We start from the raw sequence: 19,027 nt of genomic DNA on the forward strand, positions 1-19,027 counted from the left end.
TACCATTCCATTTCATGATGGGATATTAACCTTTTTGAGATTCTTGTTGCATATCTGATTCCATTTGATCCCATTCCATGACGGACCTAGAAAGTACTTTAACACAAACCTTAGCTAGATCTTAAATAGATGGTTTGTTGCACGTCTGGCCATCTTCTGCGGTGGAATATGAGATTGTTCCTTGATCTTGGGGATTTCGTTGTATCTCAACATTGCCATGTAGAACTGGGAGCTTTCTGGCCTAAATTCAGATTTAGATTTGTGTGATATGTCTAGGAATCTCCAATGCCCCATGGTGGAATATAGGATTTTGACAAGACAAGATTTTGTTGCATATCCCATTGTTTTCCATGGTGGAATTGGAATGGATTGATTTTCGCGCCAAGGGGTATCAAATACGAGTGATATCCTGGCTGTTGTATGTCTGAAGCAAAAGCATGGCGAAACTCATCAAAACAAGACCAGTTCTTGAATATCTGGCGATGTGTTGCACATCTGAAACTCTCATACAGTGGGATATCATATTGAACTTCTATTCCATATATCTTTTTGTACCATGCTAAGACTGAACACTGCCGGGGCCGGTAGATCAAGACTTTGAACTTGGAAGTTCTATCGTATATCTGACAACCTGGTATAAACACATACTACTTTTGTTACGTATCTTAATATTGCCTCGATGGAACCGGAAACCACTTGATTCTAAGTGTGGATATGTGGGGGGGGGATAATTCTACAGATTATATTTGAATTTTCGTTGCACATCTTGCTACGTCACTACATCTCATACTACTGTTGTGGAACTAAACAGAGACTCCTTGGATCTAACGGGTATTTGTTGCACATCTCAAAACCCCCGTGGCGGGATACAACCCCATTTTTAGCTCTTGAGCTTTGCCATATCCAATATTTAACCCATTTGTTGCACATCTACAAACCCCCGTGGCGGGATCCCAACTGCTTAGACCCCGTAGCCCAAAAGCTAGACCAAAACCAAAACCTTCAAGGTTCTGTTGCACATCTGCAATCCTCCGTGGCGGGAAATACCCCTATTTTTAACCCTCGAACTTTACTATCCTTTGTATTCAACTCTTTTGTTGCACATCTCTTCGCCGCCATGGGGGTATTAGACCTAAGAGACCAAACCCAGACCATTGCCAACAACTTCACATTTTGTTGCATATCTGAGACCTTGCCACGGTGGATTGAACACATGTTGTAATTATACTTACTCTATTGGGCATTTATTGCATATCTAGTTCTCACCATCGCATTACAAACTACCAGAATCAAAATCTAGATCTAGGTACGTACCTAGGTGCTTGATGTTTGATTTAAACCTGTGTTTTTTTTGTTGTAGCGGTGAGATATCCTCGTGGCGGGCGGACATACATAACCGATAATTAGCATAAGCATAATTTTTGTTGCATGTCTTATTCCATGCCATGACCGAGCCCCATTTTTCTAAATATAATTTCAGAGATTTTGTTGCATATCGATAGATCTCGTGGCAATTCAGAGGTCGGGTTGCAGATTTTGTTGCATGTCGGATCTGATATTACTTCTCACGGTGGTGTGCAGATCGGCAAAGTTAATGTAAGATTTCCTTGTCTCAGATGATTCAAGCATTGTGATTGGACTTGCAAATAAACAAATTCAAAGCCTCTCTCATATATAAAATCGTTTAGTGAATTTGAATCGACTTAGGGTATCTTTATCATTAATCATTTGAAGCATAGAAATACATCCCAATTTCCAAACTCCTCGCTAACCTATCCATCCAAAACCTCGAACCAAATCTGTACGTGAGAATATGCTATGGAACATACTCTCTATCCAAAAGTAACCCACAAACCTAAACCTGATACTGCGAAGCTTCAAGCTAGGTCATAGAACGCCCTGCCAAATAATGTGATGCACCAAAATGAACACTTTTCCATCTTTCTTTTCCATTCCTTTTCCTTCCTTCCCATTTGCATAACTCCAGGTCGTTGCTCGTAAAATTCATACAATCGTAACTTTCTCTTCTCTTGATTCTGTACTCCTTCTCTTGATTTTGTACTCCTTCCCATGGTCCACCTGCTCACCTCCCACAATCTTACTTCCGCATCGCGAAAAATAATTCACATGTCGGAAGCTCAACAGAAACTTGTCAAACTCTCCGGATCCACTTGATCCAATTTTCCTCTTCGTCCCCCTAAAATTCGTAGATCACCACTGTTCATCCAGGGAGTGATGCCGTTGCCAGGCGTGCCCCGACCAACTGTGTGATGCTTTTGAGGGGTGTTTGGGAAGATTAGGGTGGAGAGAATTTTGTAGGAGGGAGGGTGGGCGCTAGGAAGGGTGTTAATGCTGAGCTTATGGGAGTGAGAGAGAAGTGATTTGTAGGACTTACCTTGAGGATGAGGTTGAGGAGGATAGTTTCGAGGGTCCCACTTTATATGTTGACGAGGACGAGGACGAGGATGACGGTGTAGATGAATATGAGGATGAGATTGATGATTTCGCCATGGTGTAGTTAATGATTTTAATTAAGCCTTCTTTCTTTATTTACTTAAGTATTCGAATTCAACATGAAAGTGAACAAATACGAGAGAGACGCTTCCAGATGAAAAAGTATTTGATAACAAGCAATGTTAGATTTGATTAGGCGACGAATTGATTCGAGATATAAGAATTGATAAGTATGCTGAGATCTGCTCTGAGTATGATATCACAATACAGTATCAAGAACTTTCAGGAGATATCAGAGTGTGTGATATATATGTATGTCATAATGCAGGAGTGCCATGTAACTTTATAGGTATTCCATTGGTTGCACAACCGGAACTAACCGTGCCTCTTTAGGTGGCAAATCTTGCCCTGAAAGGAAGAATTGGGCATAATGTCCTTGCATTTTAGTTCACTTTCTGTTCTTTTCTCGGGCTTAACCACTTGGACTTGGATGATGTGAGAATAGAATTCAGGGGCTAACGCCAGCATTCCAAACAGAACATGCGAGGAGGACATTTCAGCTGCACGTTGTGAAATGTTCTTGACACGTGTATCGGTGTAATGATACAACGAGTGTGCTATCATTGGCATGACAATTATATTCCGGAGGTGTGATTTAGTAAAGAGTACCTGTGATACTCAGTGTGACTAGAGAATGATTCTTAGCAAGAGAATAGGGAGCGAAAAGCGAGCGAATGCAGGCCTTGTTACGTAATGTGCTGATGAAACGCTGTGGATGTGACCAGCACTCCCCATTGCTGTTTAGCAATTGAAACACTCGTTGATCATGGGAATGTGTATACCAAACCTTTGATTCTGATGGTTGGCTATGGTATTGGGTCGTCACACATAAGGCGTCCTCGTCCTTCCTGTAGGTCCTTGCTGTACCTTTAGCTGCCCCACCCTTAATCACCCTTCGTGCATATACCAACACATGGGATATTATCGTATCATGGTATATTCTGGAAAGATCCTCGAACCCTAAGGCAAAACCAGCCAGTAATCGAATGCATTGCCAATACCGAGAAATGCCGACCATGATACCATCAATCGATTCTTCCGCGCCCGATTTGTTTCCCCCGGTACATTTGATGGGCATGTGTTCCGATCTTGTTGGGCAAGCACGTAATTGGTACCACATCTCCAGTCATGCTCTCCGTATTTCCTCTTGTAGTCGCATAGTCTCATGCTATCGATACGGAGTACACATGAAACGACCTAGCAAAAGTATTCTAGCATTTGAAGTCGCGAAAACACAACTTCAACTTCAACATGTGATGAGAACGTGGCATGGACTAATTCATTTTCCCATTACCATCCGGTACGTAACTCCATAGCCTCAATACACGGAACATGTATGCGGGACAACGGAAGGGAAAATCACGTTCCAGAAGCCGTGGTTCCGTCGTGGTACATTATCTGTACCCCACGCGGGGAATATGGGTCCGTTAGAGCGTTATGTGTCAAATAGTATTGTACCTGGGTCTCGTGTGCAGGTTGATTCCATTACAGTCATGATTTTCGTGATCGGACGATATGGACATGGAAGAAGATATAACGGGGAAGATCGGGACGGGTTCCTAGGCTTTTTCGGACGACAGTTTTGGGCCCCGAGGTTTTTGTAAAATGGGGTAGATCGTAGTTGCGCATGTGATTGTATGAAGAAAGCGGAGGGAAAAGACGTAAGTTTAAAGATCATACGATGTGTTCCTCTCATGCCTCTGCGGCTTTGCGTTCGTGCTTGAAGCGAGCACCATTTGGTGGGCTCAAGAATTTGGGTTAATGTCATTGAGACTATTAGACTATTACTCACATTAATCCAAATATCACTTTGAGAGGGCTACTGATTACTTGTTTGGATGAGTTCATTGCAGCTTCTGAATAAAGCTCAAGATATAATACAATAGCTTCCCCATTCTCAGCCTCATTCCTATATCCTTTCATCTCCAATCCTCATAAACCACACAAAATATCTCTCGAGGGTATATAATTCATGTTTTATCTTTCCAATTCAATCCAATCCCATGTATATCCAATGTATATCCATCGATACCCATATCTATATTCCAATTCGCCCCATTCATCATAAATTCGTCTCAACATTACCATCATAAATACATGATGTGAGAACCACAGTCCAAAACCGTCGCTCCTAATCTATACATCCTTTCCCCATTTCCCAACCGTTTCACGACTCCATACATATAGTACAACCTTATGGTACAATCCCTCTCCTTTCTCACCATTTCATAACTCCATATATATCAAATCCATCCTATGAAATAGTCCCTCTACATTCCCCTTTCACATAATTATAATTGAACGCCTGTAAAAGTCCCACCAAATGTAACACCATGGCCAACACAACCAGCAGATGAAATATCTGATGCGAATTACCCAATAGATCAAAACTACCTGGAATCCACGATTCTGGCCATCGTTTCTATTTTTCTATTAGTCTTCTCAACTTGCACCTCCAAGACAAGAAAGGTGAAAACATACAGCAAAACAAACAACACCGACCAAAAGCAGTAATGCTTCTGCGAAATAATAGGGCATGCCCGATTGCTCCATCGCCTTGTTCCATCCAGACTGAGCCATTGCATGAATGAAAGGAATAAGAACCGAAACAGCTGTTGCACAGAAAGCTACTACACGAAAAGAACGCCATCGATGACCTTGAAAAGCTGGCAGGAGGAGGAAAACTAATGCCGTGCTTGACATTGCTAGAATCTATACATTTTATAAGTAAAGATAAATGAAAAAGGAGATAGATAACTTACCATTCCACAATAAGCATACTGTAAAGTTTGTTGACAGAAGAAAGACATGTAGACAGCTGAAATAAAGCACCCAATGATGAGGAAGACAATTCCCACATAATCGAGTTTTAGCCACAGGTCGCGGCCTTTTTGAGAATGTGAAATAAGGGAATGGAAAATTGCTGAGATACCTAGACATATCGTTGCGCAGAGAATGAAAAATGAGAAGATAATACAATCTTTGATCGTAGCATTAGGATATCGCGTATTGAGATAATATATAATAATGCCTTCGAGAATAATGAATAAGATACAAGGAATGAAATGAGACCATATATTGAAAGTTTCATTATGGAGTTGGAAACAGGAATGCAAACAGGTGGAAGTAGAATGAGATATTTGTCGATATCCAGAGTGGATATGAGGGTTATCCTGACTCCATTCTGGAAGTTTATCAAACGTTATAAGATCTTGTTGTCCCTGTATTATCGATGAAGGGGCAGATGAGGGATATTTGAATTTTTGATATACTGGACTCGGTGGGGGCGTGGGGTCCAACAAGAACGTTCGTTGTAGAACGGGGTAGGGAATGGCAACTCCAATTCCGGACACAGGAGTGAAAGTATCATCGATGAATGTTGGGGAATCCGTCCTACCATGACCAACGGTAGAGTATGAAAGGTGTGAAAATTTGGACTCAGTATAGACCATGATATCACTCTAAGAAAATGCTCAAACCGAAAATCAAAACGGTAAAAGAAGATTAAAATTTTGAAACTCCATACAAGTAAGGCATGAACAAGGAGAACATTGACTAAGTCCAAGGGTGTAACAGAGAAAACAGCATTAAATATACTCTAAAGATTGGCTGAGTCTTTCTAGATATCACCCACCAACTTGAGATAACCCCTCCATGTAGATCGGCTAAGCGCTTCACTGCGGTTTGGCGCACACTTACAGGCTTTATAGCCAATAATAGAATAGATAGAGTGGGATATCCCACCGAAAACCAGAAATATTATAGGCGCAGCAGTCTCTGCACGTCAGACTTGGCGTATATCTCTGGAATAAAGTTGAAGAACCATCGTAAACGACAGGCTAAATAGTTCATGCAGAATTCTGTAGAGGGACGGACCGTAAGGCTTACCTTACCAATGATAAATTGTGAAGTTTATATGGCTTGATTACCGAAGAACTACTTCGAAGCTATGATTACAGTAATTTATAATGGTTACATTGGCAAATCAATAGTTTGGAGGAGAAAATAGATTCGGTACATTTGGTGGGGGTTCCTCTTGTTCATGGATCGGTGATATCAAGGCCAAGGGCCAACAAGTGACCATGAATGCGACCGCGATAAGAAGGTTTTGATTTCGCATAGATCTGATATACACATCGCAAAAAGGTAGAATTCTTAATCACATAGAAGTAATTAGATAGAAATCTGGATTGGTATCATGCCTACCGGGAGTGCTCGTAAATCCAATGAGATAAATGGGTAGCCTGTTTGCTTGCATGATCTGCAAGACGGGAAGGAAGGCATTCGCGAAAAGGATTCAATTCTCGATCCTTGGGTTTTCGAGATTGTTGATTACCCCTTGAGTTGAGTTGCGTTACGAGAATAGTGATGGCTGGACATAGCTTTTTCGTGGTATAAAATGGTGTGAGTAAGAAACGATGATGAAGGGGGAAATTGTGACCGACTCGGTCGGTATTCTGCCGGATCAATATAAATCCAGATCCGATCATTTCTAATTTTAGCTCTACCAGCCGGTAGTTACCTCACCCATTCTAGCTAGCACTGCCACAACATACTCTGCAAATCTCAAAATATTGTGCTTTCTTGCACCATATATTTGGTTTACTCGACTTCTTTCAACTCGTCAGAACGATATTTGGCTATGTGGTCTTCGTAGCCGTCCATGTTATACATTTACATCATATTGTTAGGCATAAACTACCTCTCTTATACAACTTAAGATGGCATATATTATAAAAGGCCTTGTCAATACAACAGTGAGTTTTTCTCGGAGACGTGCTTTCAAAGCAACATGCTTCAATCTCTCTACATCAAGACATTCGTCGTTAACTGTTATACACTCGAACAACGGACACGAATAGTCAATTCTCAGCGCACAAATCGAGGTTATTGCTAAACTTAACTAATAGCCCAATCGTTTGAGCGAATCAACCTCCTTTAACACGCGAAAACCTCCCCCATAAGATGTGAATCTATCAATGGGTTCATGATCTTCTATATTTGGAATATCCGAGTGGGCTCTGATATATTAAGTACTGTATATGGCTGCAATATCGACTTGAGATTCAACCAAGTACTCGCCCAGACCGGTAACCATGTATTTTGGACGACGATGCAGGAATTCTCAAGAACTTTACCTGAACAATCTATGCGAACTTTTCCAGCATGACAACGATGAGTTTTTCAATCGCGAATATATGATTTTGACACGATCACAACTATCTGATACTGCACGGCCATGATCTGTTTGGTTGCCTTGTCTTTTACGTGAAATCGAGGTATTACTCATACGCTAGACGGCCCGGACCACCAGTATCGTCGTGAAAGTGGAACAGGAACCAGTGGGAACACAGCAAGATTCATGCTGTGGAATCTTCATGTTTTACGGAAGCTCCCTGTAAATACAGGCCCAATTAACAATTCCTGTGAAGCATCCTATATTGCAATGGTGGTTAGGTTCTTCAAGATGATCAAAGTGAGGCATTTTAGGATTGTTAACTCTCTTTACGAAACGAGAGTATACAATTGTCCTATATCAATTTGGATAATAAACACTTGTCTTTTGAGAATTTCAGATAAGATTCAACCTTTAATGGATCAATACCGTTGTCGTCTCTAGAAACCCGAATGGCAATACATTTATTATATTAATCTATCTTACCCCATCTCTATGTCTAACAATGATATGATACTACCCTTGTAACTGCTGTACTTGCTCGTAATTCTACCTACCACTGATCATGATCGGGTATCATTGAAGGATTCGGAGCCATTGACGATACCCCACGTAAATCTACGGCTGAGCGATATGGCGGAGATCCTAGGCACTTATCTAATAATCTTCCTCGCTAGACCAGCTTGGACCAATCAAATATCTTAGAAACCACCTAGGGCTACTAGTTGCATACAAAGAGCCGCCACATTCACGTATGTACCGATAATCAAAACGTTCATCTTTTGCCTAGACAACACGGTGAGTCAAATTATTCAATGTGGATAGGGCAAGGAACTGGATAGGCAATGTATTGCTATCTCCAACGAATTGGAGAAGGCAGGTGTGGTGCTCACCTGCGGGCTGACTGCTGCGGCGAGTGCTGCCTATGTAAACACCACCTATACTCCACAAATTTCACCAAAGTTTCACCAAATCTGTTATCTTCTCGTCTCCTTGAACTGTTCAGCTTTTAATATTTATATACTCCTCGATGTCCAATCCTTCCCAATCTTCATATCCTTTCTTATCCTTCCTCATCCTCCTCGTTTCTCTTCTTCCTTCATAATACCTGATCACATACTTCTCACTTCTTCACGATATCCTCAATCATGCATTCCAACGAAATACCAAGTAAAGATGGCGAGAAATATGTAGTGGTCAAGGTCGAGAAGGATGCTACCACTTCCACCCAAGCATCAAGCGATGCTGGCAAGGACGAAGATATCAAATGCCCAGAGATCTTGTACAAAGTCCAGTATAAGGATGTAGGTGGTGAAATCAAAGGAACAAAGGAGTTGGCAGCACCATATAAGTTGAAGAAAACCACGTATGTTAATCCCATTGTTCGCTCTCCTATCAGACACTAAAATTTTTAAGATATCGTGATTCGGAAATACCTATTCTAGAAGTCCTATACAGTGTTACTATTTGGTTCCCTACCATTTATGGCAAGAAGAAGAACAAGAAGGACAAAGATGATGATAATGTGATCTCATCAGAGATGAAAGACGAAAATGACTTCGACGAACGATCTATGGAAGAGAAAGAACTCATCGTTCATTCTCCACACATTATGAAAGCCTTAAGATCCATTGTCGAATACTATCCCGGACAATCTTTACTCGGAGACACCATCTCAATCAAGGAACCTTATGGAATTCTTGTTCATTACCGAAAGGAACTTCAAGAATACAAAGAGAATTGCGATGATGCGGAAGCCAGTCACCATATCAGCGTCCTTCAGAAGTATCTTGAGGATAACTTTGAAGAGAAGTTAAAGTTGGAGGATGACCGACACGCTAGAGCTAATCCAGTAGTAACTTTTGAGATGTTATGGATGTTGTTCAAGCCAGGAATGGATGTCTACGCTCAATTCGACGAGCAACGTGCTGGTTTCGTTCTCCAAGGATGTGAAAACTCCACAGAGAATACCAGACCAGGACAGCCATCACCTCTCAAAGTCAAGATGTGGTATCTAGATTTTGATGGCCGATTTGTTGGACGTCGACCTCATGAGGTCACCATCGCGCCATTTGAAGGCGAGCGCGAAGTCACATCATTAAAGGTTATTCCTGCTCATTACGTCGATGGCAATTCTGCCCTATCTCCACGAAAGCAACTCGAAGATCGTGGAGAGAAATTCTACAGTATGTTGATGGGTAAACAAATGGATTACAGAGGTTTCAGTATGCCCGTTGAACAAAAGCCAAAACGTTTCCATGAGGGTCGTGTTGTGGTTGATCAAAGTGCTTTCTACACATACGCCGATTGGCAAGAAACGCAGAAACACCCAGCTCCGGTCCTTGGTATCGATGATGACGATTCTGGTATTCTTGCAGATTTACATTATAACTGCAACTGTACGGATTGTAATTCTAAGCGACTAGCTGCATCGGCCAATACACGCTGGGGCAAATACGAAAACATCGAACCTCGCGAAACCCCTTCGCTCGCCGAAACCGACGCAAATGGAGTTGTTTCCCGACACAAGTATTTCCTCTGCCCCCGTCGTATCATGGGTTTCGATCTCAAGTCTAAGAAATGGCAAGCTCTCGACGTTGATTGTTGTCAACCTCCTAAATTCTACACTTCGGCTATCGAGAATCTAGTCCTACCAGACGAAAAACAGGAAATGATCAAAGCCCTCGTTCACAAATATACTTCCTCGAAGAAAGCTGGCAGAAGCGAAACAACCTGGTCAGCGGATCCTATCCCCAACAAAGGAGAAGGACAAATCTTCTTGCTGCACGGTCCTCCTGGTGCTGGTAAAACCTACACCGCAGAATGTGTAGCCGAATTCACATCAAGGCCCCTTCTATCACTCACCTGTGGTGATATCGGAACCGATGAATTCCGCGTCGAAGAATCCCTCAGTAAATGGTTCAAATTGGCCGAAATCTGGGGCGCCGTCATGTTAATCGACGAAGCCGATGTGTATCTCGAGCGTCGTGAAGTTTCCGAACTCACACGTAATGGACTCGTATCTGTCTTTTTGAGAGCGATGGAATACTACAGAGGTATTCTCTTCCTCACTACAAATCGTGTGGGACACTTTGATCCAGCTTTCTTCTCTCGTATTCACGTGTACATTGGATACCGCCCTCTAGACTGCGAAGGCCGTAAGAGAATCTGGTCCCAATTTTTTACCAAGCTAGGGTTAGAACGTGGACATGAAATCACCATCATGAGTGCTGCGAAGCGCTACATCCTCTCAGATGAGGTACTCAAAGATATTGATTGGAATGGTCGTGAGATCCGCAATGCGTTCCAAACCGCGGTTGCACTAGCCGAATATGAAGCCGAGACAAAGAAGGGGCCAAACGAGGATGGAAAGTTGGAAGTGGAATTGAGACGGGATCATTTCGAGAAGGTGGTAGAGATGAGTGATAACTTTAAGAAGTATTTGGCGACGGTGGGAAGTGAGGAGGTGGCTGGACAGAGCGAGATGACGAAGGCGAAGCTTAATGGAGATAGAGGTGATGATGCGCTTTTGTAAGCAAGGAAATTAAGGAGTTAAGTGTTTTCATGAGGTATATACCAGCGTTCATTACAATCTAAAATGGATTGAGTTTCTCAAATTTGCTAAAATTTTCAAATCATGTGAATAACCATATGAGATTTTTAAATTACATCATCTAATAGTCGATTTCAAATTCACATTAGGCTAAAGATTTGATTGAAATTCTAAGTCCTTGATCCTACTGATATGAAAACACAAGCTCTTTCCATTCATAATTGCATACCCATTATCAACATATCACATCTGACCCCAATGATATATAGAAGAAGTATTTTACTCTGATATACTCGGAACGCCTACCAACAACTATCAAGTGAGCCCTCAAACAAAACCACCGGCTTATTAGTGGTGCGTCAGAAACACCTCTTGTTTTAAACACAAGAACCGCGAAGTGTTTGAATATTCTCCATGCGAGAAAAAACTGATACCCAAGCTAGCTCAGTTTTTCAGAACAACTATTGCTTTGGCAAGTATCACTGGTTCTAAGCCTATCTTCTTCAAAGGTTCCGCGGTAAGTTTACGTGTGAACTTTTTATACTGGATAGTTGCCTGCGAGACCGGATCTGTATCCTTTACCGCCTCTTCAGTAAATGCTTGAATTGCAACATGCAAACAGTGTTCGACAATATGGCCTTCTTTACTCGGGCTTTTGGTAGGCGTCTCGATCATTTCGACATCCATGGTTTGTGGATTGAACATAGTGCCAGGTACATAGTTTACCAGCTCATACCGCTCAGGAGTAAGTACCGCGTGTGCTTTTATCTCCAGCGCATGTCTGAATAAAGCGATAAGTTGTTGACGCCGTGCTTTCCAGACACTTTTCTCCTCCCCCCAGGTCTCGAAAACATTTTCCTCGGACTCTTCAGGGTTCTTGGGAAATAATGGGGCTATTGTTTGCGAGAGTGAATCCGCTAGGTCTTCGGCTTCTTTGATCATCAATATATGAAATCGTGGGTGGTTTATCAATTCATAGTGGGATGCTAGTTCAAGATTCTTTAAAGCTATAGCACCATCTGGAACATACAGATGGGTAGTCAGAATTGAAGCGTTAAGTACTGGGTTATATGAGTGTTCACTTACCTTGAGTTGCGATGATATTCCTGTATGTCGTGAGTAAGCTCAGACTCTTGGGATTCTGATCAAAATTCGGAAAGCTGGATTCGAAGACCCAAGTACAGACAGCGGCTTCTACCAAAGTTTCAATGACAGAGTATGGCGGACGGTTTGATATCAAGGCTATGACTTGTTCTTTACTTATACACGTCTGGTCAGCCAACCCGAACCCAAACGAAAATAGCGCACTCAAGCCAGCTGAGACATTAGAATCAGGTATTTTGAGCGTGGCGTCATCGTCGCAACCACCAAGTATGTTCTTCGTAAGACGTCTCATGATTGGAATCTTCCTTTCAATCTGCATCTCTTCTCGAGATTGGGTGTGTCTTCCCGCTAATTTGGTGAATGTTCCGATTCTTCGACAGCTATCTTTCGCTGCTTTTAAATGTTCAATTTCTTGATGTAGATTGGAGACAAGAAGTCGGATGGAATCATTCCCCTCCTGATGTCTTTCTTCAACCAATCTATAGGAGTCTAGTTTAGTCTGAAGTACATTGAGCTTGTCTTCCTTGGCGTTGACTTCCTCCTGGAGCTCCAATATCTTTTCGTCCTTCTTTCGCAAAGTGGCTCTATGAGTCCGCTCGTGTGTGGCTGGAGAAGAAACTAAGTCTTCCTGTGACTGATGAGATTTCTTTCTTAGCCCAAAAGGCGTGAGTTCATGGAGCTCGCTATCCTCTGGTGAAGGTAAAGCTAGGCCACTGCTACCCTTCTCGTTTTCAGTAGATGGACTGAGTTCGTCACCAACTAATTCTAATACTTCTTTTGGCACGCGCTCAGTTTTATCTTTCCGGTCCTGAATTACTCGTTTTCCCTCCTCATTATGCATACTATGCCCCTGTTCGTTGTGTAGTAGCTAAGAAGTTAGCGTTTCCTTCTGTTCAACATTATTGTTCTGCACTCACGTTTTTCTCACTGTTTCGGGATCTTTTTCTGGGGCCCTCTTCTTCGGATTGACTTCTGGGAGCATTCCATTCTCGCTTCAATCTTTTCGAAATCTCGCGTGTTTGATGCCTCTGCGCTCTAGGCGTATGGTGACCACTCTCACTTATGCTATAATCAGAAGTGTGGCTTCGGCGCTCATTAGATAGAAGAGTGGCGCGAGATTCGTTCCTGTTGATAGTGTCTACCAAAGTCTTCTCTATAACGCTAATCTAATTTAAGCTTAGTAAGGCTCTTGAAATTACAAGAGCTTGCAGACATACTGGTTTCAATGTTTTTTCCCACTGCTCAACGTTCAAATCCACAACCCTCTGCTCATCTTCTGTGAAATAGTTAAAGCATGCAGAGCCATGTACATATATGTCCGCCTTGCTTAGGGAATCGATCTTGCCAAACTCTCGCCAAATGTATTCAAGCTTTCGGGTAATTTGATCCCAGGTATAGCTTTCATTCGAATCACTCGTAGAGCACAAGCGGCCTGCGACGTTCTCTTCATTGAATGGAAAAACATGCGCGTGTTTTACACAAAAGTCAAGCAATCCAAACAATGCACATTCGGACTCTATACTCCAGGAAGCTTTTTTGGGGGCTGATGAGGGCTGTCTCTTCTTTGCCATCGTGTGAGAGTGATCTTGCTAAATGGCAAAAGGCCCAGAACAACACCAAAGAGAGATATGTGATGCTTAGAACGAGGTCTTAGAGATTCCCGGCTAGCGCAGCTCGGATAGAAGAGTTGAGTCAAAAGAGGAAGTAATTGATGTCAAACTAGCAAACGAATCAATTGTATAGAATGCTTTTTCGCATACGGATTGGGTGCCAAAATTTAAAAGGAAGGTGGGAGAGTGGAAGAGGACACAGATTTGAGTGTTCTCTACATATCAAGGAACAATAACAACTTTAAAGGCTTGATTGAAGTCTCGAGTCTAGTATACAGCTCTACTAGCTGCAAAAAATCAGGGATAAGATTCAATTGATTTTCTCCTAACCTACTTCAACAAACTGTCGGCTATCACGAAGCTGCAAGGTTGACTTGCGTGGCTGAAGAAATGTTGAGTATGTACTTATTAGTATTTATGGTAGTGTTCTGCAGGGTTAGCATGAAGCTGCAAGGTTGACTTGCAGGCCTCGGAAATTAAAGGGTGGTATTTCACGGCGGCACAGCCGCATTGTAAAGCGCAACCAATCATCTGGTTATCTGAATGCGGTTCGTTCCGTTCCGCAAAACGTTTATAAACTGCTTATTCTCGATCCTTTCACAAGCTACTTAGCTATAGCCGTGAATGACCTATTGATCACACTTTAGCCGAATAAATTCCTCATCGTTTCACTCAATATGGAGATAGATGATCTCGATTTTCAACTATCCAGCCGCGAATTTCGAGCTGGGTCGGATGCAGAAGGGTTTGCACGGCAAGATAAACGTTTCATTGTCGCCATTGATTTCGGAACGACTTTTTCTTCTGTATCGTTTCTTGCATTGCCGAGAGACACTAAATCGAGCGAAGTGCCAAATGCTCATATTTACTTGAATGAGATTCAGAGTACTATCAACTATCCGGGAGAACCATTGCGTTCTGGATATCTGCCAAGGAGAAAAGAAGTGCCTACTGAAATTTGGTACCCGAAGAAAGCGTATTTGGATCCGTTACTTCAGAGGTCGAGAGATAGACCAGTCGATGTCGTAAATATAGATGACTCTGACGACGAACAACAACAAAATAGAGCAGAAGGCCTGGATGAAGATTTGGATATGGAACTCGATGAAGATGACGAAGAGGACAAAGAAACTCTTTGGGGCTATCAAATCCAACGAAAACTAGAGTTTGCCGATTCAAATCGCAACCAGAATAGATATATGGCAAGGTTCAAACTACTTCTGGATGAAAGCGATCTTACGAAGGAGATTAGACGAGATCTCGAACCGTACTGCCAAGAACTGAAAAGGAATAAGATTATCAAAGATAAAGAAGATATCATTGCAGACTACCTTCATTATCTTTTTGTCCATACTAAAAATGAGCTTATCAAACACCATGAGTTCACGAATACCAGCCTCGTAGAGTTTGTGCTCTGCGTACCTCCAATCTGGACACCAAAAGCTAGCAGAATAATGCAAAATAATATGGAAAGAGCCATGCGCGATTCTGGTTTTGGAAGGGTGGAGAATGACAGTGTGGATAATCTATTTATCGTCTCCGAACCCGAAGCCGCTGCAGCTTATATGCTCGCAAGCGAGAGTACTCAAGTGATAGTAAGTTGTGTATTCCCCGCCACTATCAAAATCGATAACATTTACATTCACAGACCGGAGAGACATTCGTTCTCATTGATGCTGGTGGTGGTACGGTCGATACCATAACATATACTATTGGGGAAAGTTACCCCTTAAAATTGAAGGCGGAGGGTGTTGAAGCTGGTGGTAAGTTCTGAATTCATTCAACATCTCTTCACAGCATACTGAATAATGTAGGCGATCTCTGTGGCGCTAGCTATTTGAATGAGGCGCTCCGGGAACATCTAAGTGCCAGACTTCAAGGTGAAGATTATCTTGAAGTCAATCGCTCCACAATTGAAGGTATCATAGACAAGTTGTTAGTCAGATTTGAAAATGATGTGAAAAGAAATGTCGATGTGGCGGCAGACAACGTTCCAACTGTATGGATTGATATACCTGGTTTAAGAGCAAATAAAAATCCGGACAAGCGGTTCCTCAACAATCGTCTCAAGATGGGATGGTGAGTGATTGAACGAACTGAGATAGCAAGCCTTTCTGACACGCAATACAGTGCTGACCTAAAGAAAATCTTCGACCCGCTTTTGGAGAGAGTTGCAGTCTTGATGAAAGCCCAGCTAGACGGTGCGAAAGAGAAAGGGTTAACGGTAAAGGTGTGTTACAACTTATCTATGATTAAGAGAAAAGTAAATCAAAGAGTCTAATACACTAAATAGAAAGTGATCTTAATTGGAGGCTTTGGAGAATCTCCTTCCCTTCGAACCTACCTGAAAAGACAACTCGCAGCAATACGCAACTACCGCAACGATGAGATCAAACTAGTTTTTCCATCAGCTCCGTAGGCTCCCAGGAATCATCCTTTGGGTTGTTATAACTAATCATAGATACAGAAGCGAGACCACTGTTTCTTCAGGAGCAGTACTTCGGGCTTTGAATAAGAAAGGCGGCCCACAGCGTATCAGCAGATCTAGCTATGGATTCTTGTGTACCGAAGAACATGAACCGGATGAATTTCCTGCGCATAAAGGGGTACGCCCATACTTTGAGCCTTTAGATGGTAGAAAATACCTGAAATATACCATCTACTGGCTCATCAAAAAGGTTAGCACTCATGTTTGCGATGGATCTGGGCCAATTAGACAATTTGCTCACATCGTTTTTAGGGCGACGAGATACCTACAGATAAAGAGTATTCTTTACAAGTATTTTATATCTTTGACGCAAGAGAAGGCACACGATTCGAGTGTAAAGAGTACCTCTGTGTTTCCGACAATAAAATGGAATCGCACTACCGAAAAAATCATGAGAAAAATAAAGGTGCGTAAGAGAAGATGAGTTTGTGAGTATATCCGGAATCTAATCGGCTGAGTATTTAGGAGCAACAGTTATCGGTATCATTGAAACAGATATGACTTTTCTGAAGGAGCAAAATCTTATCCAACCAGTAGAACCAGAGGACGGCGTGAGAGCAAAGAGACACTACAAAGTTGAGTATGAACTTGTCATGATCGTGAACGATCGTAATATGAGATGGGAGGCACGATATCCTGCTGGAGGGGAAGTGCAGGGCAGAGGACAAATTTCTATCGCAGCGGCATTTGTCCCGGGAACTAAGTGATATAGTAAAATCCCCAAGAGACGGTATCAAAAACAATATACTAAAAGCAACTATTAGTCTCCCAGTTATTCTAGCCATACAGTGTTGATAGCAGACTATTGTGGAGATCTTGATAGATGCGAAACTCATATGTGGCCTCGCTACATTCAAATCATTCTGGAATCTTTATTTTGCGATTTGGATGTTGTAAAGCTTAGCGATGGAATCCCTGTAGTGACAGAATCCATGATCGACGAAGTGAACGCTTCATTAGTACAATAGAATCTTCAATACCTTAATTCTGTATTGAAAAATCGTTTTTATAGTATCAATATGATTGATCTAAATTTCCGTACCTTATAAAGCATATGCTAATCAATAAAGTCTTAGTCAATTCCTTGAATTTGAATTTGGAAAGCTAATTCTAATTTTTAGCTTGAAGTAATTACTTTCAAATAAAAAGATCTACTTATATCCAAATCAGATTATATTATTCATTTAATATATTTTGTATTGTATGGTATAATAATAAAGCTTATAATTACAGAATAAATTGGAAATAATACAATAACTTACCCCTTAGTCCTCTTTAAATTTTCGGCTAATGTCTTCTACCTACCTTTAGTTTATATACTTACTTTACTTCTCCTTCTTTTAGTTCTTATTCGCCTTTTTGATCCTTCTTAATCCCTATGCATATACATTTCCATCCACCTTTCCTATAACTCTAATATGCAACGATCCTGAAATCTCTAAGGCCTTTCAAAATCCTTATTTTCTTATTTTCTATTAAAATTCATTCAATAATAAACAGATCGCAAGAAGTGCTGATATTATTCATTACTAATGAAATAAGTGTATCATTAATAACAAATAAAACATTAATATTGTAATATATCATATAGAAATTTGTATAAAGATTTATATTAAATTTCTTTTTGTTCAAAGTATTAACTTTGTTGGAATAGAAAAAGATATTTGTTACTAGCATACTGCTTAGTATTATATATATATGATTTCCAACAAACTTTACCACCACAGGGAATTATTGTGTCGAGGCTTTTACGGGGATGTTTGGGTATCCTTATAGCATAGGGTCGTTTTTTCATCAAGCCGAAAGGAGATTATATATAGGAGAGTGAACTTATGATATAAATTGGCACAATGATATGAAATGGAATAATGATACGAAATGATAGTCTAGCTTGTGCCCTCGAGGTGCTCGGTCACATGATTAAAAAGTCTCTGTTAGAAGGATCTAGTCGGCCGCTTTCTCAAGATGACTTTATTCTCACTGGGCTGAGAATTACTAGGTATATATGGCTGTGCTGTTCTCTGCTTTACCATTCCAGACAGCCTTCTCAAAACTTCAACTTTCATCTCTCAGCTTTCGACTTTCAACTCTCCTCAATTTTCCTTGATTTCGTTAGCCTCTTAACTTCCCCAACTTCCCCAACTCTCCTCCTCAACTCTCCTCAATCTTCTTAATTCTACAACTTGCAACCTTTTAACTCTCTACAAACTCTTACAATACAACTTCTCTCCATAAACATTTGCAACTCTCCTTTCACCAGGTAATACACCTTATTCCCTTCGAGAAATCGTTGATCCTTCTCTTAGTCGTCCCCAAGCTGACGAATCTTTAGGATTGCGATCTGTCAAGATTCCAGTCTTGTAGCAAAGCTACAGGTATATCACCAATCAGGCCCATCAAATTTGCTGGGATATACTCTTCCCAATGTATGCGATTCAAATATGAGATACTGAATGTAATCCAACTAACATAGTGGATTCAGAGCGTCTGCACATAGTGCCACACCGTCTTCGCTTGACGTTGTCGACGATGCGTTCGACAAGCTTCCGGTGGAATTGAAAGATCCAACGACGAAGAGAGTC

At 41.4% G+C, this 19,027-nt stretch overlaps 5 protein-coding genes across 5 annotated transcripts; 2 read left to right on the forward strand and 3 right to left on the reverse strand.

Moving 5' to 3' along the window:
* Nucleotides 1-2,138: 2,138 nt before the first annotated feature.
* On the reverse strand, nt 2,139-2,511 carry Bfra_008015 (uncharacterized protein; the record flags this gene model as incomplete). The annotated part of the gene is made up of 2 exons (XM_037338381.1): nt 2,139-2,334; nt 2,396-2,511. The coding sequence occupies 2 exons, from the start codon at nt 2,509-2,511 to the stop codon at nt 2,139-2,141; spliced, it is 312 nt and encodes a 103-aa protein (XP_037190444.1).
* Nucleotides 2,512-4,768: 2,257 nt separating this feature from the next.
* On the reverse strand, nt 4,769-5,966 carry Bfra_008016 (putative hemolysin-iii channel protein; the record flags this gene model as incomplete). Its single annotated transcript, XM_037338382.1, has 3 exons — nt 4,769-4,936; nt 4,996-5,226; nt 5,277-5,966. The coding sequence occupies 3 exons, from the start codon at nt 5,964-5,966 to the stop codon at nt 4,769-4,771; spliced, it is 1,089 nt and encodes a 362-aa protein (XP_037190445.1).
* Nucleotides 5,967-8,838: 2,872 nt separating this feature from the next.
* Bfra_008017 (putative p-loop containing nucleoside triphosphate hydrolase protein) lies at nt 8,839-11,225 on the forward strand (the record flags this gene model as incomplete). The annotated part of the gene is made up of 2 exons (XM_037338383.1): nt 8,839-9,056; nt 9,107-11,225. The coding sequence occupies 2 exons, from the start codon at nt 8,839-8,841 to the stop codon at nt 11,223-11,225; spliced, it is 2,337 nt and encodes a 778-aa protein (XP_037190446.1).
* Nucleotides 11,226-11,687: 462 nt separating this feature from the next.
* Nucleotides 11,688-13,918, reverse strand: Bfra_008018 (uncharacterized protein; the record flags this gene model as incomplete). Its single annotated transcript, XM_037338384.1, has 4 exons — nt 11,688-12,262; nt 12,330-13,215; nt 13,265-13,513; nt 13,565-13,918. 4 exons carry the CDS (start codon nt 13,916-13,918, stop codon nt 11,688-11,690), a joined length of 2,064 nt encoding a protein of 687 aa, XP_037190447.1.
* A 716-nt stretch (nt 13,919-14,634) lies between these two features.
* On the forward strand, nt 14,635-17,152 carry Bfra_008019 (putative hsp70 family protein; the record flags this gene model as incomplete). Its single annotated transcript, XM_037338385.1, has 8 exons — nt 14,635-15,552; nt 15,606-15,720; nt 15,772-16,036; nt 16,088-16,187; nt 16,251-16,372; nt 16,425-16,635; nt 16,698-16,851; nt 16,911-17,152. The coding sequence occupies 8 exons, from the start codon at nt 14,635-14,637 to the stop codon at nt 17,150-17,152; spliced, it is 2,127 nt and encodes a 708-aa protein (XP_037190448.1).
* Between the last annotated feature and the right edge of the window lie 1,875 nt (nt 17,153-19,027).

The sequence above is a fragment of the Botrytis fragariae genome (assembly GCF_013461495.1).
Source record: "Botrytis fragariae strain BVB16 chromosome Unknown tig00000112, whole genome shotgun sequence".
Lineage (NCBI taxonomy): Eukaryota > Fungi > Ascomycota > Leotiomycetes > Helotiales > Sclerotiniaceae > Botrytis > Botrytis fragariae.